General features: G+C 45.5%; 1 protein-coding gene across 1 annotated transcript in view; it reads left to right on the plus strand.

The window, feature by feature from the left end:
• The window catches only part of LOC144161555 (receptor-type tyrosine-protein phosphatase T-like), a 203,497-nt gene extending 179,319 nt beyond the window's left edge, over positions 1-24,178 (plus strand). The window contains exons 32-35 of the mRNA XM_077692208.1: positions 12,649-12,777; positions 18,408-18,559; positions 21,201-21,336; positions 23,989-24,178. Coding sequence (XP_077548334.1) covers positions 12,649-12,777; positions 18,408-18,559; positions 21,201-21,336; positions 23,989-23,991 — 420 coding nt within the window. The 3' untranslated portion in view covers positions 23,992-24,178. The remainder of the gene's footprint in view (positions 1-12,648; positions 12,778-18,407; positions 18,560-21,200; positions 21,337-23,988) is intronic.
• The last annotated feature ends 1,431 nt before the right edge of the window (positions 24,179-25,609 follow it).

Raw genomic sequence — 25,609 nt, forward strand, 5'->3', positions numbered from 1 at the left:
TCGCTGTCATGACGCCTCGCCACCGCCGCACTCAGGCAAAGTAGCGACACGACGGACCCAGACAGAGCCACACGTCGTGAAGGCGTAACACAGAAGCTTCGAAAAGCAAGCGGTTTATATGTATATTCAAAACCGTTCGAAACTCCACAACCACTGGCGCTTGTTGTGTATCCCCCTGTGTTTGTCGCAAGAAAGCTGCAGCTGCATTTCAATCAAAATCTATTATCATAACCGGCAGCCTTCTTGTCCGTTTAGTTATGAACGCCCGTTGGGTTGGTTTTTATGATATTAAGCGAAAAAATGAAAGGTCACACTAATTCGTACGACTTGAAGGTAGCAAATCTGCACGCAACCTTCATGACTATCATGTCACGAAGGTTTAAGCCCACGATTGCAGCCTAACTGCTTCTTCTTTACATCCACAATTACCTTCAATCCATCATTGTTTCTATAAGTGCGCGCTTTTTCATTTTTGTGGAAGAGATAGTAATGGAGATCACATGGAGTGGCGTATACTATAACGAGTCTTTCTCGTTCCAAGCAAGCGTTGCCACGATTGCGGCGAACGCCGGTATTTTCTTTGCCAATCTCGGCCAGACTCCTTAAGTAGCTCTATTCCTGGCTTGATAAACGTGCGCTGGGGACGGTGGGCGGTCGTCGCGAGGCAGGCGTACACTAACGCTGGACAATTTCCTGTTTTTTTTTACTGCCGCGCGGTCGCCTCAATCAAGGCCCATCTCCCTAAGTGGTTCTGCTTGGCTTCACAAATGTGTGCATGGCACGTTTCACGGTCGTTGCAAGGAATGCACACACAAGTGCTAGGCATTTTCTTGGTTTTGTTGACTGCGGAGCGGTCGCCGCGATGCCCGCGCTCACGTGCGCGCGCTGACCTGAGCGTTCGTGGCAATTTCTTGGTATTTTTAACGGCGGAAAAAACATAACCTATACTTGTGCTGTTTTAGGTGGTAAGCGCGCCGGCACTTCGAAGGAGGGAAATTTAAATTGCGTTTGGAAAGCCTGTGTTAAATTCATCACTAGAAGAATAAAACAGGGAGCGGGAAGAGCGCAAACTGTGGTAGAAATAAACGGATAACGGCGCCACCGCCTCTCTGACAAAGCACTGCTCTGCAATTTAGACAGATTTCAGATTGAGTGGAACGGCTTTATTTTTGTCCTCCACGGTCACTTTTTTTTGCTTACTATCGTCAAAAACAACTCAACAAGTGTTGTTAACTAAATCGACGAGGGGGCTGCGAGTACTTACATATATATTGCCTCAAATGTACCTGCAGTTTTCTTTGCGCTAAGTAATGGGTCCATGACGACATGCACCAGCGGTTCAGGAGTTTCTAACAGTTATGACTATATAAACTGCTGGTTCAACTATGGTGTTAACTCGTTCGTTTTGTTTTAAGGGCCGCTCACTTCAGGGATCCTCCGTACCGTCGTAGCTCCTTCCCTGTCACGCTGTCTAGTCACCGCAGCAATGAGGCAGCGTAGCGACGTAACGGACCCAAATAGAGACTTCGTAAAGCCAGCGGTTTATATAGACTTAACAGTTAAAAACTCCTCAACCGCTGGCGATTGTCATACATCTCCACCTTCTTTATAGAAAATAAATCAGCAAGTACCTTTGAGGCAAAATCTGTGAACATAACCGGTACCACCCGCGCTCGTTTAAAAAGGAACGCTTTTTTGTTGGTTGGTACGATAGTACGCGAAAAAAGTGGTTGTCAAAACCGACGCGCTACAAACTGTACAGAAAGGCTCCGGCACGTGCGAAATGAAAGCAAGCACAAAAACAACAGAACTCCAGTTCGCGCTGTTCAGGCAGGGGCGCGCGAGCCCTGCGAAGGCAGGAAAATTGAATTGTATTCTACAAACCTTCGTTCAATTCATGGATAGATAAGTGAGGGAGGGAGGCAGAGAGAGTGAGAGAGAGGGGCTACTTTATTACGCAATATTATTAGTGGTTTCTCAGTCCAGGGCTACGCAGTCCAGGAGTCCTGCGTAGCCCTGGTCACACGCAGGAGCTGGTCCTCAGGTCGACAGCTGGACGGCAGTAGCTCACACTGCTCAAGGGAAGACATTTGGCAGCGACGGCCGACATTTGGCAGCGACGGCAGTGCAACGACACATCGTTCCCGGCCTTACGCACGCTTCTTTACTGCGCAGCTTCTTCGATGCATCTACTGAGACCCGTGGACGCCAACCGGTTTATCGTGGAACCGAGCCTGCTAAACTGTCGTCGACGACACGTGTGGAGCGGTGGTCATCCTTCTCTCTTCGCACTGCGAGGATAGCTGCACTGGTGCTCCGCTAGACGGCTTCACTTCTGCTGGCACCACCATAAAAACACGCGGAAACGACGACTTGGCACATTTGGCAGCGACGGCAGTGCAACGACGCATCGTTCCCGGCCTTATGCACGCTTCTTTACTGCGCAGCTTCTTCGACGCATCTACTGAGACCCGTGGACGCCAGCCGGTTTATCGTGGAACCGAGCCTGCTAAACTGTCGTCGACGACACGTGTGGAGCGGTGGTCATCCTTCTCTCTTCGCACTGCGAGGATAGCTGCACTGGTGCTCCGCTAGACGGCTTCACTTCTGCTGGCACCACCATAAAAACACGCGGAAACGACGACTTGGCACATTTGGCAGCGACGGCAGTGCAACGACGCATCGTTCCCGGCCTTATGCACGCTTCTTTACTGCGCAGCTTCTTCGACGCATCTACTGAGACCCGTGGACGCCAGCCGGTTTATCGTGGAACCGAGCTTGCTGCACTGTCGTCGACGACACGTGTGGAGCGGTGGTCATCCTTCTCTCTTCGCACTGCGAGGATAGCTGCACTGGTGCTCCGCTAGACGGCTTCACTTCGTCTGGCATATACCATAAAAAGACGCGGAAACCACGACTTGGCACATTTTGCAGCGACGGCAGTGCAACCACGCATGGTTCCCGGCCTTACCCACGCTTCTTTACTGCGCAGGATAGTACGACTGGAAGGTTGTATTGGTGTTCGCTTTGCCGTTGCACTGTCGTTGCTGCCATATTCTTTGGTTGTCGCTTGCTCCCGCTGATCTTGTTGCGCGTATCTGTACGGCATAGCCGGATTCTGCGCAATGCCTACTGTTGCTGAGGTGAACAAAAAAGTTCTTGAGCTTGAAGCCAGACTCGATGAGTGTCCTGATGAACTACTTGAAGCTATCTTTAACAAGTTCATCGTAAAAGCCCAGCTGTCTGGTCTGAACTTTACCAATATCAACAAAAGATTGAACGAGCTGGAAGCTAGTGCTGCACACATGAATAGCCTCGTGGAAGAGTTGCGCACTGATAACACTTCTCTGATTGCTGAGAACAAGGCATTAAAGGGGCACTGACACACAAATTTTGCATCTTGTTTTTTTTGTTGCGATAAGTAGCTAGTGACCTACTTATAACCTGTAGAAACCTCCTTTGCTTCAGCGTGCGACGGTTGTTTAATTAGAGGCATTTTCAATGCGGCCAGTTGCAGTTTCGGTTTCAGCGAGTGCCGCGAAACGATGGATTTTGTGGATTTTGTGAGAACAAAGCTGACCACGTGACCGTCGGAGGGATATCACAGTTACAGAGCAGAGCCGCCGTAGCACTGTCGAATCCGCATCGACGGCAGTTTCTGCGAATGCCCCCCCGTACTGATCTCGTGAGGCGCCTAATTAAAAAGCGACCGTGGATGTGACGCACGCGCTGCGAGTGCAAATGCTACCGCGCCTAACGAACGACGCGCGACGCTCGAGACGGTGGGTGGCAAGACGCGCGCTGGGAGCAGCCGGCCGGTCTGCCTACAGGTCCGCCTACAGATGTGTTCGGCTTAGCACTGCGGCGGATATTCGAGTGCCGCTCTCGTAAGCGGTGCAGATGACAATTTTTAATGCAACCCGCCATGGCATCATAAACTCCTTTCTCATGTAAGCCACCATGGTCGGGACTTGGGGACAATTTCGTGCAGCGGTAACAAGCTATCACTCGAGCTACCTGCGCCGGCGTGGGCCACTTCGCGGCCGTGGCCGCCGCCTGCACAGCGACCGCGCGGCTTGCTCAGTGGGCTTTTCGTGCCTCCGGCGCGTTTCCGCATCCAATGGTAATAAACAGTAATAGAAACAGAGTGCCTGGAATCGCTGTAGAGCTTTGGTCGCGGCCAGCTGCCCGATGAGCTGACGAAATCACGGCGCCTCCGCCGCCAACGATCGGGTCGTTCGTTCTCGAGAGCAGAAGCTCCGCCCTCCGGCCCTCCGATTGGAGCGGCGAGCCGGCAGTGCGGAAGCGGCAAACACAAACTCGTGACGTGTTTGGATGTTGTTTATTTACACTTGCGCGTGGTCCTCTGCTGGCCGCTCGGTTGCGTTTCGCACACTTTAAAATTGATTTTAAATACGTTCTAGGCTGTATTCACCGCTGATATTTTGCAGATGATGTATATGTGTTCCCACCAATCTATCTCCGAAGTTATCTCGCCTTCAAAATTTTGTGTCAGTGCCCCTTTAAAAGCGCAAAACGCGGTGCTATCTCAGAAAGTAGCGCAAATGGAGCAATACTCCCGGGTAAACAACGTCGAGATCAAGGGAATTCCGGTAACGGAAGGGGAGGACTGCACAGCAATCATGCAGACCATAGGTGCTACTATTGATTGCGAAGTGGCACCCTCCGACCTCGACGCTGTCCACCGGGTTGCGACCGTGAAAGCTGGTCCAAAGAACCTGCTTGCTCGCTTCTGCTCCCGGACGAAAAAGGCCGAATTCCTGAGCAAGGCGCGAAAGACTAAACTGTGCCTGAAAGATATTGGATTCCCTGAAACCGCGGATAGCCCTGTCTATATAAACGACCACCTGACCCCCGAAAACAAGGCACTCTTTTTTCAGGCGCTTTCTCTAAAAACGGCAAATAGCTGGAAGTTCCTATGGACAGACAACTGTCAAATTAAAGCCAGGAAAACCACAGAAAGCAAGGTACTCCGCATCACTTGTGAAGCTGACCTATCTAAAATCTGCTAGAAAACTTCATCCAATCCGAAATTCTTCCTCTTTTAAACTTAAATATATCCACATATGGCTACCTATTTCTCAACTGACCAACTGAATTGTTTGCTCTCGCCTGTCTCCTCCTCTGCCATTCACATAAATGCAAGAAGCATCCGTAAACATTTTGACGACATCCAGAATCTTCTTTTATCTTTTGAAAATCCTTTTTCTCTTATCAGTATCTCCGAAACCTGGCTTTCCGACGACGACAAAAAATCTGTTCTGTGTCTCTTCTTACAATTCTGAGTACTCGAGTCGTGCACATAGCAATCATGGAGGTGTAGCCGTGTACATCAACTCTGCCACTGAGTATAAACGTCGACATGACTTAGAGTTAAATGTAACGGACTGCGAAAGTGTCTGGGTGCAACTAAACCCAAATTTTCTCAACCTTGACAATAAGAATTTCATCTTTGGATGTGTCTATCGATCTCCATCCTCGTCAGTCATTAATTTCTGTGAAGCCCTTCATGAAGTTTTCTATACATTATCTCTTGAAGACGCAAATGTAGTGATTATGGGCGATTTCAATATAAACTTACTTGATCTTTCTTCTCCAAGCTCTTTAAATTACTCCAGTGCTTTTCAGAGCTTTGGATATGAATGTTTAATATCCCTTCCCACTCGCTGCATTAGTGGTGTAAGCACACTAATTGATCATGCTCTTTCTAATCTGTCACCTGCACCCGACACAGGCGTTCTTAATGTCGACATTACTGATCATTATCCGATTTTCCTGCGCTTCACGAGAAACACCATTCCAACCAGCAAATCCTTCATCTGAGATGTTTTCGACAGGGAATCGTTCATCGATGCTGTAGAGCGCACTGATTGGCCCTCAGTGATACCTTTAGACGATCCCCAAATAGCATTTTAAGAGTTTTCTTGTATTTTGTTGTCTCATATTCACCGACATACACAGAACCATAAATGTAAAAAAATATACGCCAGAACCCAGAGCCCTTGGATAACTGGAAAATTATTGAAAGAACTAACTGCCAAAGAGAACCTTTATAAAAAAACAAAACGTAAGCCTTTTAATTTGAAGTTACTTGACCGATACAGAAGATTCTGTAATGCTCTTAGAATACGGCTGAAAAATGCAAAAAGGTTGTATTATGAACGCAAAATTAAAGATGCTGGATCTAATGTAAAAAAGAAATGGGAGATAGTCAACTCTTTCTTGAACAGGAACGGAAACGCTCTAGAATAACTACTGTTCAGTATAATAACGACACGTATGACAGCCCACTAGAAATTGCTGAGGCCTTCAGCAAATATTTTTTTTTTCATACTGATAACATGCGCAGTGCTGATTACAATCTATCCCTACCTCGGCTGCCCCAATCTTTCTTTTTATTTCCCACCACATCTCACGAAGTCCATGATGTCATCCGTAGCCTGAAAACAACAAGTCCTGGTCTCGATGGTATTCACCCCACCCACATAAAAATGATTGCGCACGCTATTCCAGATATTTTGGCAACCATTATCAACCTAACTTTCAAAACTGGCATCTTTCCTGTTGAACTGAAAAGGGGTAAAATCGTTCCTGTCTTTAAAAAAGGGGACTGTGCAATAATATCTAACTATCGCCCGATATGCATACTACCATTTCTTAGTAAAGTGTTTGAAAAATCACTTGACATTCGCATCGGGAATTACATCAATAAATTTAACATTCTAACACCTTCTCAATTTGGTTTTCGCGCGGCATATTCCACTCACCTCGCTTTGTTATCTCTTACCGATAAGCTGAAGAAAGCAATTGATGGAGGGTACTACGCAGGCTCTGTATTTGTAGACTTCACCAAAGCGTTCGGCACTATCAACCACCACATTCTTTTTCTGAAGCTTGAAGCAATAGGAGTAACTGGTCCCGCACTATTATTAAAAAAAAACTTACTCAACAGAAGTCAGGAATTAACTCTAGGCCCAAAATAACAAATATAGGCGTACCTCAAGGTTCTATTCTCGGCCCTCTTCTTTTCATAATTTACATAAATGATCTACCGAACTGTCTTAATACTTCAGTTTGCTTAATTTATGCAGACGACACAATTGTTAACACTGATAAATGCCTACAATCCCTTACAGAAAAACTAAACAATGACCTGGAAAGGTTGGCAGCTTGGTGCTCTCGTAATAAACTACAGATTAATCCTACTAAAACCCGGTTCGTTGTTTTTCACTCTCACCAGCTTGTAATAAATTATGTCCCACGAGTATTTCTGAATCAATTTGCAATTGAAGCAGAAGAAGAGGCTGTTTTTTTAGGGGTACAGTTGGACCGTCACTTGAAATTTCACTCCCACGTTTGCTATTTGAGAAAGAAGATAGTGTACGGCATACGTGTTTTGATTAAGGCCCGGGATGTATTCTCTCAGGCTACATTAGTTTCGTTATACTACGCTTTTGTTCATTCCCATATTAATTACTGTATTTCATCTTGGGCCAATACCTACAGCACCCACCTTTCCTCCCTTCAAACTATGCAAAACCAATGTATTAGAATACTTACCTGCAGTCCTTACCGCAGTGACGCCAAAACACTCCTTCTTGAGAACAACATTCTAAATGTTGAAAACAGTTTCAAATACAAGCTAGGTATCTTATTGTTTAAACAAATCAACAATCAGCTTCCTGTATTCATAATCCCCGAATGCAACCTATTAAATACTAACTTCACAAGGTTTGCACGTAATCACAATTTAATTTTACCTCTAGTTCATTCCCACTACGGCAAACAAACAGCTCTTTTCACCGGTATCCAGCTATGGAACACCATACCACCGGAAATAAAAATTTCCCGATCAATTGGAAAATTCAAAAAAGATCTTAAAACGTTCCTCACATCCATGCCACAATCAACATAATTTTAAATAGTTTTTACTTTTCTTCGTGTTCTTTAGCTTTCTACTTTCTGTCCGTCTCTTTTTCATGGCAACCTTTCCAGAACCTTCTGCCAATGAATCACCTCATTGGTGGTTTATGTTTATCGATGCGAATAGGTGTGATTTCTTTTTGCGCTATCATTTTTGAAATTTTTCAACTTGTGTCGTTATCACAATTGGAATGTTGAATTACTCTTGTTTTTTTCCTGAGTAATTTTTGCTTTCTTTCTTTTCTCATTTTGCTGTTCTGTGTGTGTATCCATCTCACAATTTGGAATGTTGAATTACCCTTGTTTTTTTTCCCTGTATAATTCTTGCTTCTCTTCTCTTTTTTTGCTGTTCTGTTATGGAATATCTTGTGTTGCCTGCGATATATTTTATTTCTTTTTCGCTACTACTGTTTGCTGCTTCAAATATATTTCTTATGTTCACTATTATAGGAGGTCCCGTTTCAGTCCCTGACTATGGGACCTCCTTCTGTATACAAAAATTTTGTAATCTATCGATTGCCTAATAAAATCCTTTTCTGATTCTGATTCTGATACTGATTCTGAAGGGGGCGGGTTCAGAGGCGGAAGGTCTGAGTTTTTTGGGCAGTCGAATAATATGTTTGTCCGAGTTCCCGGTTCCTGGCAGAATTTGCACTTATCAGATTACTGTGCACGAAACAGTAAAGGCATAGGATGGGGTGCGGAAGAATGTCTCCTTGAATTTTGACTGAGTGTGATTTCTTTGCTTTTGGTCAAAGATGTGTGAGAACGGGGGAGGTCTGTCTCGTAGTTCGGTAATATTGGTTGGTTTCTTGGAAGGTGAACATAGGTGCAGAAGCACCCCCGGTCAGATCGGCTCGGTGAGTGAGGTCTCGATCCTGTCGATGAGCACAATTGCTGCCCGTGAATGCCGAGTGGGCGGGAATCCACAATGTCCACGCGATGGGCACGCGGATGTTCTTTCAGCAGTAGGCAGTGAGCCATGGCGCCACAACTTAATATGGCGAATCAGGCTTGCTTGCTGCTTGCCTTCGTCAGGCCCCTGACGAAGGCAAGCAAGGTAGAAGCACGATTATTGCCAAAGTTTCAGCAGACTTGCGTTCGTCAGGCCCCTCACGAAGGCAAGTCTCTTTGCTGAAACGTTGGGAACAATCGTGTTTCTACCTTGTTCGAAGTTTCCTTACATACATACATACATGCATACATACATACATACATACATACATACATACATACATACATACATACATACATACATACATACATACATACATACATACATACATACATACATACATACATACATGCATGCATGCATGCATGCATGCATACGTGCATACATGCATACATGCATACATACATACATGCATGCATACATACATGCATACATGCATACATGCATGCATACATACATGCATACATGCATACATACATGCATACATACATACATAAAGCGAGTCAGAATAAGAAAAGATGGGCTCGTTGAAATAAGACAGAAATAAGGGTTGGCAGTCAAGAAAACCTCGGAAAGCAAATCGGAGGATGTGGTTAGTTATTGCAACAGACAAAGAATTTGGAAAGAAAGAAAGTGGAGAAACAATGCCCACTGGGTGGATCTGAACCTACGACCTCAAGAATACGCGTTTTGTGCCATGACCACTACGCTACCGGCCGGGCTGTTTTCCTCTCCGCTTTCTGGGGTATTTATGTTACAGTATTTTTGTTTCCTGCGATCGGGAGTGGTAGCCAGCGCCAGTCGGACTACTCGGGGTGAAGGGTTCCTTCTTTTTAACCCACGCGCCGTGATTCGAGTGTGTAGGACAAGTCGAGAGTGGTCGACCAGCGTTGAAACCTCCTAAGCTCCCTATGGCACCAAGACCGCCAGAAAAGAGGCCATCTCTTTTTATGAAGCGAATAAGGATAGGAAATGAGCGGCTCGTTGAACTAAGACAGAAATAAGTGTTGGCAGCCAAAAGGACCGCTGAGAGCAAAACAGAGAATGTAATAGTCATTGAAACAGAGAAAGAATTTGGAAATATACAAAGAAAGTGGAGAACAAACGCCTACCGGGTTGGATCCGAACCGACGACCTCCAGAAAACGCATCTGGTGTGATGACCACAACGCTACCGTCGGGGCCATTTTCCTCTCCACTTTCGGGGGTATATATGTTACGGTATTTTTGTTTCTTGCGGATAGGGGTGTAGCCAGCGCCACTCGAACTACTCAGTGTGAAGATTTTTTTTAAACCCCTGTGCCGTGACTCGAGTGTCTACGACATGTCGAGTGGCGCTGGCTACCATCCCCAACAACAGGAAACAAAAATACCGTAAAATAAATACCCCAGAAACTGGAGGCGAAAATATCCCCGCGGGTAGAGTAGTGGTCATCGCAAAAGACGCGCATTATGGAGGACGTGGGTTCGGATCCCACACGGCGGGCATTTCTTCTCCACTTTATTTCTGTCTTATGGAATCCTTTATCGGTTTCAATGACCTGCCACATTCTCGTTTTTGCTTTCCGTGGTTTTCTTGACTGCTAACCCTTATTTCTGTCTACATACATACATACATACATACACACACATACATACATACATACATACATACATACATACATACATACATACATACATACATACATACATACATACATACATACATACATATGTATGTATGTATGTCGAAAGCAAATCTCTTTGCTGAAACGTTGGCAACAATCGTGCTTTTACCTTGTTGAAAGTTTTCTTTTCTTGTGTTCTCTACCATCTTCAAAAGTTCAACTACATACATACATACATACATAAATACATACATGCCTACATACATACATATACACGGTTATTTTCTCAAAATCTGGTCGATATACATACACGGTGAGCATTTGATTAAATTTCATCCATCTGTCCTCTGTGCTAATCATCGCCGCCGAGCCACAACTGGTCCCAATTATTTTACTTCCGCGTTCGAGAACGATCATCATCAGCGTGCTTCGGATCGCTCAGGCCGGGCTTCGGCTGGCTGAATAAACTCCGTCTAGAAAGGCTCCTTGCTGTCCTCTCAATACATAGAAGATACTGTCACAAACGCCAGCGTTCCGCGTCTTGTAATATTGTACAATTTTGAAGTGTTGTTGTATGTCGTCTAGTTATTGTGGCAGATTCATTCCCGTTATTCAATTCACTTTCTATTAGGCCGGGAGCAAAGTCTGGCATATTCCTGTGCGAGGCGCCGATAACTTAGTCCACTCGCCGGCTGACCGAAATGTAAATCACAAAATTAAAGTGCTGTCGCTAAGCTTTCGCGGACGCTTCTACGGCTTTAGCCAGGCTGGCATAGCGTTAACACTGTTAAATCGCGCGAATTATTTTAGAAGGGAGAAAGAGGGAAGTTAGGCGCTCACCGTCGACACTGTTTAGGATTGTTGGTTGAACATGATTAGGAGAGTACAGCGCAGCTTGCACACGGTGAGAAGGGAGGAGAACGAGACCCACACGAGCGCTCGGAAACTGCTCTGTAGACACCTAACATTCTTACTCCACGCTACGGCGACTTTAAAAGCATAGTCCGTTAAAGCAAGTGAGTACCGCTGGAATGTCACGGTGTTAGGGTGGCTTTCGTCCTCGCGCGCATCATAATTGGCGGTCAGCGTCTTTGAAGACTCGAGCGTGCTCTTGGGTCTTCAATCACTATGGTCGTCACTCGGAAGCCTCGCCTACACCAAAGACAGGCATGACAGATAACCAAATCACCTTCAGACAGCGGCGCATCATGCAGCCCAGTCGGTGAATATCGTAGAGCTTTTATGTCTGACATTTTCGTTAGAGCGTGGCAGCCATTTCAAACCTTCGATCTGTTCACGGCGCAGATTAGAGAGTTTGCAAGCACAAGCCCCAAGAATATGCTTGGGACTTCCAGAATTTACCTCTACTGTGGGCATAATTTCCGAGGCGCATTTGTTTCCAACGGAAGCACCTCTTGTGTGCGAAACCTTATATATATATATATAGATATTTCACAAGGCATGAATACCATTCATGCTCGAGAAGTAGTTTTGCTACAGCCTATTCGAGTCATCAAAATAGAATTGGGTGAGGTTTCGCCCCAATGGTAGTTTCACAGATTACTCTGTGGGTGCTATGAAATTCATCAGACCACATTTCAATGCCGAGAATTCTAATCAAGTCTTTTTTCCCACTGGTATCCCTCAAACAACTAACTGTAGGGTTCTTGAAAGACAAATGCGCGGGAACTGTACATGTATATACTGAGGGTTTTGTGACTAAATCCAGGTTTACTGTGGCTGTGGTATTTCAAAACCTAAGATTAACCCGAGGCTTAAGACTAGATCGTAACGCAACCTCCATTGCTATTGGGTTGGGTGCCATCTGGGAGGCGTTTCGTTTAGTCTTCCGTGAGTCACCTGAAGCTTGGACTGTGTTTTCTGACTGAAAACCAGCACTCCTGGTCCTCAATAGAGATGTGAAGCAAGGACCTTATTAAGAGCTTGCTTGGGAAGTAATGAAATTATGTTCTTTGCACTACAACAAGGACATGTCCTCATCATTCAAAGAGTACCAGGCCATTGCCGGATATTTAGTAACGATTGGGCTGCCGAGGAAGCAAAGAATGTCTTATTCTTTCTCCTGTTGTCGCCTACATTTTTTCATCTCCTACATTTTTCATCTCAATGTTTCCTTTCCTAGACGGTGACACCAAAATTCTGGCCTGACCTCAAGTGTGCGGCGAGGTACGGGGACGTGACTGTGGAGCAGAAGAACACACAAGACTTCCAGGACCTTGTCGTCCGAACCTTCTTCTTGACCCAAAGTTCGGTGCGAAAGTTTTCTTTTTGCGTTCCCAAACGTGCCTCAACGCCGCTGCCATAAAGTCTTCATTAAAAGAAAAGTAGAGTTTATTTGCCGTTCAAAGTTGTCAGTAGCAAGAAAGATTTTGAATATCGTTATTTAGTTCTGACTTTTACTTTATCGAGCGTCTCTTGTTATCGAGACCACCTTAGGTTAGCTTGTATGGGAACACACTTGCGAGTATTTAGGTTCATTCAATTGCTGCTGTCATTACTAGCATAACAAATGGCACCATCTCTACATCCGTGGATGATGGCGAGGGTGTGGAGTACGGGGACTCGAAATGACATCCAAGTTGCGCCCCGAGTGACACCCGATTTGCGCCCCGACCGTCATTCGATTTTAATCACTTTGCTTCCGCTTGCCGCGCATTCGTATTGGGGGAAGCTCGTTGTCTTCGTAGACATTGAGCAGCAGCGCGACGCTTCTTATGTTCGTTTCCGTCCATGGCGGGAAGAACGTGTCTGATTTCCGGAACCCGCTTATATACGCGGTGCACCGCAGCGCCATCTCGTGTTTACGCGTAGCGCTATCTAGCGTAGTTCGATGCAGTCACTGTGTATTACAACTTGATCACAGCCTGACGAGACTGGTGTTTTTGCGCGTTTTCTCGTTGCTAGGTTATGTTTGTGCCTGTTTTCGAGTGTTTTTGAGTATTATTGTACCCTTTTAGGTAGTTTTCGCACAGATTTTTTGCTTCATGGTGGTGTGCGAACAGATGAACGCGGACTAACATTGGAAGTTCCTAGTGCACTCCGCACCGTTACAGGCAAGGGGGTAAGCCATTTGACTCTCGGGTGCTAACTCACGGTCATAGCCCAGTGGGTAAGATGATTAACGCTAACTCTGTGTGGTCGACGAGACACAACTTCGAATCCTGCCGGTGCCTTTATGATTTTTTGCGATTCTAAATGCTTTGCGCACGGACGCGGAAGGACATTGTGAGGTCCTAAGGTACTCCGCACCCAAAAAACCCGGGCCATGTCCACTAACGTAAAACCTGTAGAGGGCCGCAGCACGCAGTGTATAAGTGCATTCCTGGCGCAATGGGGTTTTTGCCAACGGAGGTGAACGAGTAGAAGGGGGAAAGATAGGCAGCTTTGCTGTAAAAGATTTGTGTATTTGAAACGCGAAGCGTTCTAGCGCGAGGCGTCAAAGAGTGCCGCGGTGTTTTAGTACCTTGAGTACATCAGACAACGCTTACGGTGACAAGATGGGACGCTGACAGCCCGATCCGCTATGGGGCTTTGCCCCTAAAAGTCTCGAAAAGCCGGCTTAACAGCGTGTAAATAGGCTTAACTTTAGTTAGCACACTTAACTTGCTGTAAATAGGTAAGAAAACCACAACAAATTAGCATCCTCTGATAACGTTTATATAAAATACATGAGCATCGTTGGAAACCACTACAATTTGGCAGGGGCATGTGTAAAGTTATTTTAAATCTGTGCAAGATATTTGGTAGGAGATATTAAGACATATTTCGCTGCGGAGTTGGGTTTTTGTGAAGGTTGACTACCCACGAGGGCCGATGTTCGCGAAAGCCTAATTAGTGCCGGAAGTAAGCGCGAAAGTTTGGCGATCACGTAGAAAAATTTTAATAAGCCCTGGTAATCTACAAAACTATCAACAAATATTCAAGGCACTTTAAGACGGACTAAAGCCTTTGGTAATTTGAAAAAAAAAACTGGTATTTGGTAACTCACTCAGCATCGTTGTGCCACAATTGATGTTTTTTTAACCCAACACATTCGAGAAATATTAAAAAGCATTTCACTGAAGCGCTACTCGACGTTAACAGGGTTGCAATGGAAGCAATACAGTTGAAACTCGAGTTTACGAAACCGGATTTTACGAACGTCGTGATTTAGCGAACAAATTCGGATTCCCCCTGCAGTTGCCTACAGGCTTAATGTTTTTACGAACTCGAAATAACCAAACTTGGTCACCAAACACGATTTACCGAAGCATTTGGAGAAAAAAGAGGCATTGAAAAACAGTTTTTTCCAAATTTATGGCGTCGAGAATGTCTGGCAGTTTGCTTCTAGCGCAGTGCAAGCACACGAGCTGGGAGTGTGCTGTGAGCTTCTGTTGCGAGCTCCACAAGCCGGCAACCCGAGCAGGAAGAGGCATCGCACAGTTTTTGGGAAGACCTCTGTCGGTGTGACGAGGTGGCTAAAGATCAGAAGTTTCACGACTTCGGGAGCGCCGACGCAGACGCGCACACTGACACAACAGAAGGTCTCGACGACGAGGAGATAGTGCAGCTGGTTTCCGGCACACAAGAGGAGTCTGAAGATGTCAATGATACGGATACTCTCCACACCAAGCCAGGTGATGGACGCCGTCGACCTTCTGAAGCGGTCTGCTGGGGCACACGAGGGTGCCGTGGACGCTTTGGCTTCACTGGCCAGCTACGAGAAGTGTTTGCTCACGCTGCTAACAAAGGGCGTGAAAGTGAAACTCACAAGCTGTTTCTCGAGGCAATAAATTTGTCGTTCTCTCGAATGAAGTTTAAAGAAAGATTTAAAGAAATAAGTTGCGGGTCCCGGTGACTTCGTTGAATCGAGGTTCCACTGTACTAAAAACGGCGTTGTTCGTTAATTGGACAATAAAACCGCAAGAGATACGATTAAGCAGCACTAGAAGCAGCAGTACAATTGTAGAGGCATGAAGTTTACCAGCAGCTTCGTTCGGCACCTGCCAATCACACACAAAATCGTGCAGCATTTGAAAAACAATAGGTCAGAAGGTTGGTGGTGAGTCGCTACTGCTCTGAAGACTATTTGTTTTACTCATTTTCAGGCCTAGATTCTTGGAAGAATGCGACACAATTATATAACTCTTATTTAATGAATGTAATTGTTTTAATGCTACAAACATTCATTTTTGTTCACGGCACCTTTCACACGGTGTTTCCGTGCAACAAACAATATACTTACCATTCAATCGTTCCAAAGAGTTAGATCTGTGCAAAATATTCTCTAACTTTTGGGTAAATAGTCACCAGAGCTGACGTCCAAAGGGGTATGCCCGTACAGGCTGCCGCGAAAATCTTCACGAAGTATTAGGTAATTTTTGTGATGTAACTACTAGAATCTGGGTGCACCTGGTTCCAAGGGGTTAGCGAGGGAAGTTTTTATCTGATCCACCATACTCTACTGCGCGCAAGTAGTGAGAGTAAAGTCTCAACGGGAATAATGGACAACATTACTTACAAACAAGATAGCGAGTGGTTGCTTTTTTAGCAAATAAAAATTCCTTCCTTACTTGGTGCCCACATAAAAAAAAATTGTTTTGACTATTACCGGGAAAAACACAGGTCGGAGCATTCAACTTTTTTGAATGGTAGTTTTGCAAGATCCTTTCTTCCTTGCAGAATTACTTTTAAGACACGTATAAATGACTGAATGTCCTAAATTGTGGGCTGTAGATGTTTAGGAGATTCACTGACTTTTGCTGAGAATAACTCCGTACAGACAACGACCGGGAGAGTTACGCCGTATAGTCTTTTCGCAAACCCACTCAATGCCTTGCTGAAGGTACCGTTAGTCGTCGTGCGATCGCTAGTAAAACGTTATTTCGACCAATTAGCACACACACACAACTATAGCCTGCCACTAACTCATCCTAAAGTAGAATTTCTTTAAAAAGTCGTCGGCAACCTTCATCAATAGCAATGGGTGTTTTCCTATAACGGACATACAGAAACTCCGCCTCGCCACGCGAAACATGCTCAGTACAAGTAACACACGCCATTCTTGTAACTATATTTCATTGAACCCGCGTGGTTGCCTGGTTCGAGTGGCATGTCTTGCCTTCGCCCATAAAGGTGTGCAGGAGACGTCTTCTACAACAGTACAATCCTATCTCATTGCCTTCATTGTTTTAATTGTGATTCGTTTTGTAATTGCTAATGCAAGCACGTTAACCACCACCTGTTTTTTGAACCACCAGCTGCTGCGTGTTTACACTAATCCATAATAGTAAACGTCCTGAAATATTGCTACGCCGTGGCAGGACCCATTATTTTAACCATGGAGGAAACGAACGATTATATAGCGCACACCCATAACTGCTCAAACTCCGGCGCTATGCAACATGCCCTTCATCTTCTTTTTTGGAGTCGAGTTTCCATGGCGAGGTGCACCACATCCGTCTTACTTTTCGCAGCATATCCCGCGGTCGAAGGCGACCTTCCCGTTCGAGGCCGCAGTGCGCGAACAGGTGCAGTAAACGTAAAAGGCGGGATGGAAACGATGGGTTACTACGTCCTTGCCGCCACGGATAAAGATGATGAGCTGCATGATAGCTGGTGAAGTCTAAGGTTTAAGAAAAACTCGTCTGGTGGAACTAAACCTTTGGTCGGCGATATCCATTTCCTTCTACTATGTATGATAGCTGGTCCTAGAACAATGACGCCCACCGTGGGCGATTGGAGACGTTAAGAACTCGAAGCCGCGCCGGGTGAAAGGTAGGGGGGTCACGTGAAAATAGTCTCGGGGGGTCACGATACTCTCGCCTTCATCGTCGTCGGTCACGGACTGGGCGCACCCAGGTTGGGGACATCGCCGGGCAGGATTGGCTGTTAACGGTGTTGGCGGCTGCCCGACACCGTCCACGTGGCCTACGCACTACCTTTAATACTAAGGCGGTGCAGAGCTGGAGGGCAATGATCCAGACTTGTTACCCTTGGTGGGACGAAGGGTAATAACCATGGAAGGTGCGAACGATGATTTTATAGGTAGCTATGACCGCACAAAAGCCAGAGCTTTGCCACATGGGGTTGTCTTCTGCGCTGTCGAGTCCATGGCGCAGGACGCCACTGCAGACTTTTTCATTCGAGTAGTAATATTATACTTAGAAAGGTGACTGAATTATGTATGCGTGCTTTCTGATTTTCAGCAAAACTTTTTACTCAAGGTCAAACCTTTTAAACGCTTCGTGCCCAGAATCTGACTTACAATTTAAGCCGAGGTCAAGCCAGCGCGTCGTCCGCAAGCACAGCGAAAACTTATCTCTCGCTCATTTTAGGGAGCGTGCTGAAAGGGGGATAAAAGAGATAAGTAATGGCGAGCTCCTGCATGACCACGGTGTAAAAATATACACAAGGCCAAGCCAGCACCTCTTTCGCTTGCGGAGTGCAAGCGTCTAATCCCTCGTTTGTAGCAATGGAAGGGGTGTGGAGTAGGCGATAGGGGAACGAGTAAGGGTTCAAGCTCAGCCAGGTCAGCTCAGCTATGCCAGGGCTGCGCCGTTTGCTTTGCGCAGTGAAAGCACCTAATCGCTTGTTCCTCTGAAATGGTGAAGGCGGGAGAGCGGGACCGGACAAAAGGGGTGATGGTGCATGCGCTCTGAATTAATTGTGCTCAATTTTATCCTATCATTTTGAGTTGCTTCAATGCCACGTGCTAAAACCGCTTCCCTATCATCCTCCTTCACAAAATGGCTGAAATGTTTTTTTTTGTTACGGCTGCAAGAGGAGTAATAAATTTCAGTGCTTCGGATTGATTCTCCTTTTCGGCGCAGTACTTGTTTACAGGACGGTGCTTGTGTAATAGATTTCCATTGCATGGGTCGCATTATTTTGTTGTTCCAGGGTCCACCCCGTATTGTAAAGCAGTTCCACTTCGAGTCCTGGCAGATGCATCCGAGTGTGCCCAGCTCAGCGACCATTATCTTGGACATCTTGGAGCATGTGGAACGCTGGCAGATGCAGGGGGAAGGAACACCTTTTGTTGTTCAGTGTCTGTAAGTTCACAAAGTCGCCTCAGGACGTAAATGTAACGGAGTTGCAAGGAAAAAATGAGGGATGCACACGAATGATTCCTAGGGATGATTTCCTAAGTACATTTTTTTTAAATACCTTCGACGGCTGTGCGCTGCTGTAGGGTAAATATTTAGTAGATGGTCACTTTTGTTTGGACTGCGATCCTTTTTAGTGCGCAACATTTTTCAGCCTACCTTGTAGAACTTAGTGCGCGAATGGTTCATAGTTTAAATTTTATTAGTTTAAGCTTAAACTAGGAATCACCAGTGTACAGGAGGACCGCTTAGATAGACCGGCGAGTTAACTTTCTTCTACTACGATCCACACTTTTTATGTGAGTGTTTCTTCCATCTATTTTTTATTCTTTCAATTCCCTTTTCTTTGTTAGGTGATGATGCTAAGACAAAGGCCATAGCGCAGTCACTTGGCAAAATATTGTTCACCTATAAAGCAATCGAGCCATCCTTCCGTTTCGTATTCCTACCTGTCTCGTATTCCTGATGCCGTCGGTTTTACTGCAAGTTAGCCAAGACTGAAAATTAGCCTTTTTGTGGAAATCAAATACATCTCCAAGAAGCGGTAAAATATTCTTTCAAAATACAGCCTGTGCAGAGACAGAACACTTGACCTTCCCCTAACGTGTAATCTGAACAATATCAAGTGGACGCGTCTTCAGACGCACTAGGAACACATCACTATATTATTCAAATGGAGATTTCTGGGCACCAGCCACATAAGAAAAAGGTCTTTACTGGGGCTATATCTAATTCGCATAATTACCTACGCCACAATACCAACTGATGCTATATATGAGCCCGGAAAAGTTGATACCAAAAAATTGAAAACCTTCCGCCTTATATGAGAAACCTTGACGCCATAATATAAACACTCTTCAGCCCTAGATGAATATCCACTGCAAAATAACACTTTACGGCAGCCCCACCCAGGAAGCACGCGCTTGTACTAATATTACTACAAAAATCTCGCAATCTTTTTCACCTCCTCTATTAGAAAACTTCTGGAGAATAGGTTTCGAAATCGCTTTGTTCACATATTGAAGAAAACAACCACTTTACAGATACTATTGATTGCATTCTTGCCTTTTCGCAAAAGATATTGTTACAAATTAGAGAAAAATTCCCCGAAAACCTTTATAACGGCGGCATGCAATTACTCCTTACCCTAGACATCAACAGGGCTTTAGGTAACGTCATCAACAACGCTACACGCCCATGCTTCGCTTCTACAACCTTTAGAAGATGCATGTGTCCATACTTGGCCGCCTTACCTGCCGACCGCAATGCAAGAGCCCTCATTCGACACTTTGCTTGTAGCACAATCTGGAAGAAAACCAAACAAACACTGCGAGACTCGGTTATACCTCCTTTATGTTGTAATGTTGTTAGGAAAAACACACGACCCCTGTTGCAGCAGATTCCACGTTTAAACTCGCATTACACGACGAGAATACACGCAATACACACTGCAATGCATGCTGAGTCGGTCCCAACCGGGTCCACAGGAAAGCAACACGTCTTCCTTCAAGAAGCGATTCCAGTAGCCCGAAAAATCCTCCTACACCGTGGTGTGCTACGTGCTCTTGAGATTCCGCCCCACTAACACTAAGCAAACGGACACATTAGGAATGCTTAAGCAACTGAGAACCTAGAAGTCTTCAGTGACGGCAGGCCAGTCGCGCAAGTCCGGCACCAAAACAACTAACCAAGAGGATTGGTTGCCCAAACTACACTGAGACTAGGACAAAAACTCCCAATTACTTCAGGTAACCCGAATCTCTCACCGACAGTTCAGGGTATGCGAATCGGAGACTAGGCGCACTATCAAAGGTCTACTCTTTAGCAGCATGACTTATCGTGCACCATAGCCTGCCCTGAAACCATCGGAATCAGAACAGGTGATCGTAATGACACGGCAGGCAGCAGATCAGCATTTTGTTTATCTCTGAAAACATTCACTCGCAAACATGGGTCTACCCAACATGAAAAATCGCCACGGAGCGGGGTCTAGCTACTATCAGGCTCAATTACCTCTTTTAGTTCTAAAATTCCCTTTCACTTTGACTTGTGTAATGATGCTAATAGCATTGACGTAATCAATTATTAATACCTAATTCCTAACTTTGATTACGAGCTTTTGGCGGATGCGTTGTTTCGATCCTTTCTTGAGTTGTCGTTCTGACCTTGCTGCCGTCCGACATTTTTTAAACAACTTCTCGGACACCCAAAAGGGAAATTTTGCACCGCTGAGTTTTCTAATCGTTTCAAATTAAAGGGTTTCAATATTTTCCTTGCAAAGAACTATGGCTGTTGGTAGATGATGCGCAAAAATTTCTTGTGCGGCTGGAATGAAATGGTGCAGAACATCTCCAACTCGCACACCATTGCTTTGTACATGCACAGGACGAGTGCCCTCCTCCTTGTATAGAATTCGGCAACTGCAAGGACTGTAGGCTGAAAAATATGTGGTAAACATTTCTCAACAGAACAGTAACTGCCGAGGTGCTGCGCATGCAGTTACTTTCTGTTTAGGCGTTATTACTGGTGCGTATAGTATTGTGGTGTTCCCCAAGTCACAAATTTTTTGTCTTGGCTGGTTTTCCAGTGACGGATGCCAAGCGTCTGGCCTATACTGCGTTTCTGCGGCAATCTGCGATCAGTTGAAACTGGAGAAAGAGCTGGACGTCTTCAGTGCTGTTCGGAACGTGCGTGCCAGCCGTGTTGAGTTCATCGTCGACTCGGTAAGCGAGACACCCAGACTGTATTGTATGGCACCATGCTGTTACCGTCAGTCACTTGGTGGCAATTATAGGTCATTCAGATTTCGCACTCGAACTCAAGTACCGCGTTTTGGCGCCTATAATCCGCCCCTGCAAATAACCGTCACCCCCTCTTTCCCTCGAAGAACAAAAATATATCCCTGCGTATCGCCCGCATATTTTCCACCACTGAATATACTGAAGCAACTTTACCACTGAAGCAACATTACACATTTGTTTATGCAAAAAAACGTACGTAGCTGACTACGTTACTATATCACTTGCCGCATTCATTTTTTCATGTTGGTATGTTGTCGAGCCGTGTGGGCAAAATAAGCACAGTCAATGGGATAACAGTGGCTTAGCCGCTACTACTGCTGTAGGGGCATGACTGGCCAACGCGCACTGCGGTGAAGCTGCACCAACGGAAATACCACGCATATGGTCGGCAGTTCCACTTCACGCCCGAAATTTTCCCATTTCCTGTGCGGGTTCTACGCGCAAAAATGCGCTATATGTGTTATGTCATACCTTAAAACTTTTAAAACAAATTTTATTGAGATAAAACAGCTATGCGGTCGCGCTCGGTTGTAAATGAACATAATTTTTTCGCTAACCTATTTTAACACCCAATACGTTCTTGGTCGAGGCTCTCATGGAACGAAGCGTGGTAACGAGGGCGCAGGGTCGTGTATAGAGCGTAACTTAGTAAGAGGGAGAGCCAGCGCCAAATATCGCAAAGTAGTGGAAGTTACCCAAATAGTCTGCAGCTAAAGATAACCAAATATTAGCACCCTATTTCGTGTCGTGTCTGAGAAGCGCGCCGCGGAATAGCGTGTACATGACTGAAACGAAACGAAGGGATGGCGAAACCGTTCGCGTGGTCTGTTCGGATGCGCTCGTCTCGCAGAATTCTCCTTGAACACATGGAGTTATCTCTGAGTTGTTTTTCTAACAAATACTCTAAGCAGCAGTAAACGTGGGGAAAGCTTGCTTGTCAGCATAACACGAGCAAAATTGTGAATATATTAATCGCGTTAACGTTATTTGAAAGTGTACAGCTTTGAGCAGCCTTGTTCCCTACTTTCCTCGCCGCAGGAACCGCCTAATCACCCTCTGTAGGCTTGGAAACCTTGTCGGTTGTGCATGAACTCCACAGTTGTTTCTGGAATGTTTGGAAAAAAACTATGGTTGATTCTTCTGTCATAGGAATCGCTAAAGCACTAAAGCGACATGTGCAGTGAAATCTGCAGCTGAACATGATTTGCGGGTCTGCGGCTTCTCTTGTGGATGTGCGTAGCGAGCTACGTCCTGCTGGCGGGTCACTTCGGCAAAGGTGTACTGCCATCATTTCCGTGACGGGAAGACGTCAGTGAAGTGTTGGTGTATCCCAGCATAAAACACTTTCGTATTAAAATACAAAACCCGTAAACGAACAAGCTTAAGTGTAAAGTACTCTTTGGTTCATAAGGATGCTTCCCTGAAAGAAGACCGTGCGTGCAGGGGTGCATTCTTTACACGCCGCTTGCGTCGTTGTACTGGCGTCATTTCCGTGACGGATATGACATTACTCGAATATCTGTGTATCCCGAAATGAAACGCTTTCGTGTTAACATGTGTGAAGTCGCTTGCTCTCCGAAAGAAGAAACCGCCTGTCGGGAGCGGCAGCGAAAGTGTGCGCGCGAACGGACAGGGCGTCGTAGGGCGAATACAGATGTCTGCGGAAGGAATTCCGAAGCAATACGCATGAGAAAGTGGAAGATCCCGGGTTTCGAGCGGGAAAAACCAAAGCCAAGCGCGAAAGGATTGCGACGAACCCTGAGTTCAAATCAAGGCATTTGGAAGCCCAACGCCGTTATGAGGAGTACAGTTGAGAGGAGAGGAATGAGTTAAGCGATGACGACGGAACTCAACCCGCGTCTCCGAGTAGTCGACGCTTTTCAGTTGTGTTAACAAGGTTCTAACAGCAGTGCCGATAGATGGTTCAAAAGAGAGTTGCATGCGAGGAAATTTCGGTAGATTTGTAAACTGTGCGATAGATTGTCGTTCGAGAAGAACCTGTATCGGCTAAGTAGCGCACGAAACGGGCTGGAGAGCTTGGCATGGACAAATAACCACTCAGGCAGTCTTAGCTCGTGCGAATAGATCTGCGGGCTTTGAGAAGTTTTATGAAGCACAGACTTGGGATTCTGGAACGCCAAACAGTTTCGCTATTAACATAAGCGTTCACGACGTTACGTCAGTGAAGCGGGGATAGTATTTTGAATTGAATTGTTTGGCCCTTCCCAGATTTCATCCAATGGTTCCTATTATTGGAACATTTTATAAGATACTTTTCAAAATACTTTGAAACAGACGTCCACATCAGTGGAAGGCCTCATTCCTGCTTTGTAAACGACTAACCATACATTCTATACTTCTATCGCACTTTATGTGTGATCTCGTTAGAGAGCTGTACCTTCTATGAAGCGATGCGGATGTTTAAAAAAATTAATTATCTAGCTTCTAGTTTAGGCTCCTATTCCTGTCCTAATCCTCGAAGGTAAAAGCTCGCTGACAACTGGGAAAATAAGGTTGCCTCATTGTGTTCATCAATACTGCATCATTTTACTTACGTCGTGTAATTTCTTGCAGTAACAATATGCCTTCTGCTACGAGGTTGCGCTTGCGTGTGTGGACTCTCTACACATGTACTCTAGCGTCGAGTGAAAGTGCTGGATGCATCCCTCATTTATGCGAGACATTTTTGGCTGTGATGAACTGAGAAACGAAAACCAACTCGGCAAAATCGCTAACGCTTTGGAGAATAAAGTGCAGTACTTTTTGCGTGTGTGGTACCTATGCATCTCCTTTTTAAGTTCGGAGCACTTTAGGAGCATTGCTTGTCGTCAGACCTCACCCGGCGTCACGGAGCAAAACAGCATGCCATCACGGCGTCAGGCACACTAACAGGTGTTTCTTAAAAGATACAGAAGCTGACCGTTTTTTCGGACTACAAAAATGTGGACTTGCTGGATATTCCGGGTTTTCCTGAGGAACCCCCAGTTGCTCTCTAAGAGTAGTGTATATGAACAACGAATATTTCGTTGAAAATAAAGCCAAAAGTTCGATTTCTCGGACAACATTTTCCGCGACAGAGCAACTGTGCGACTCCAGGACGATGCCATTTTGAATCTTAAGCCCCCTGGCTAGCTTCGAATTGGTGATTTGCTTGACTCACGCCGGACTAAGAAACTTTCATCTTGAAGGCCATCATTTTGCATGTAGTCGGCGGTGGAAGCAATCTCGAAACCGGAAACAGGTCATATGTGGCCAGTTTTTTTCAGACACCACTTTTTTTATCACCTGGTGCCGAAAAAGTGTCGTGCGTGGAGCTAATGGAAAACGAGATCGTGCGGGAAGTGACCCCACTGTCGCAAAGCAACTCTGACTCCAACGAAGACTCTCCCGGCAGCCCGCAACCCTCATCGCAAGACATTTTCAACGCTTTGGCGTTGTTGTCCAATGTATACGAATAAAATTTTACGCTTCCAGAGATGCGAGCAGACGTTCGCACACGAAGAAGGAATATAAGCAAGCAACCGTACGAGACTTCTTCAGTCATATTGAAATAAATGTATGTTTGTTTTTCGATGCGCGGATTTTTCGCCCTGCTCTTTTAATCGCAACATTTTTCGTTCCCCTCCAAGTCCGAAAAATCAGTCGGCTACTGCATCACGTTCTCCGATCGCGATTGAACCTGGGTCTGTCGCGTTACGAAGGCGATGTGAATTTGATCGCCCCACAGATACACTTTTACCTTACCAGAAAAGTGCTTGGAATGATCTTAGAGCTATGCCGTTTCCGCGGACGCTGCCTTGGCTGGGCGGAAATAAACGCACAGAATTGTAAAGTGTTATACACACAAGTAATTCTCCACAGCATATGTGCGAATTTCGACCTTCAACAGCCACGACAACCAGACGAGTTTAGGCATTGATTTAGGAAAGGATTCTTCACTTTTGACTATATTCACGCTATCAACCTGATAATCGAAAAAGATTCAGGGTATAATACACCGTTCTACTTGGCAGAGCATGGCAACAGAATTTAGCGCAGTGTCCAATTGCAAGAAATTAAGGTGTTCCATGATCACGGAGCCGACAAGCAATATATTGCACTTTTTGAACATGAATACGACGGATACACATAAACTATGTGGTTCCCTCAAACAACTCCAAAGTTTCCCATACAAAGTGTATCCGGCAAGGGGACA

This window comes from Haemaphysalis longicornis, unplaced genomic scaffold (assembly GCF_048455015.1).
Source record: "Haemaphysalis longicornis isolate Haplotype H1 unplaced genomic scaffold, Haemaphysalis longicornis Haplotype H1 scaffold_12, whole genome shotgun sequence".
Taxonomy (NCBI): Eukaryota; Metazoa; Arthropoda; class Arachnida; order Ixodida; family Ixodidae; genus Haemaphysalis; species Haemaphysalis longicornis.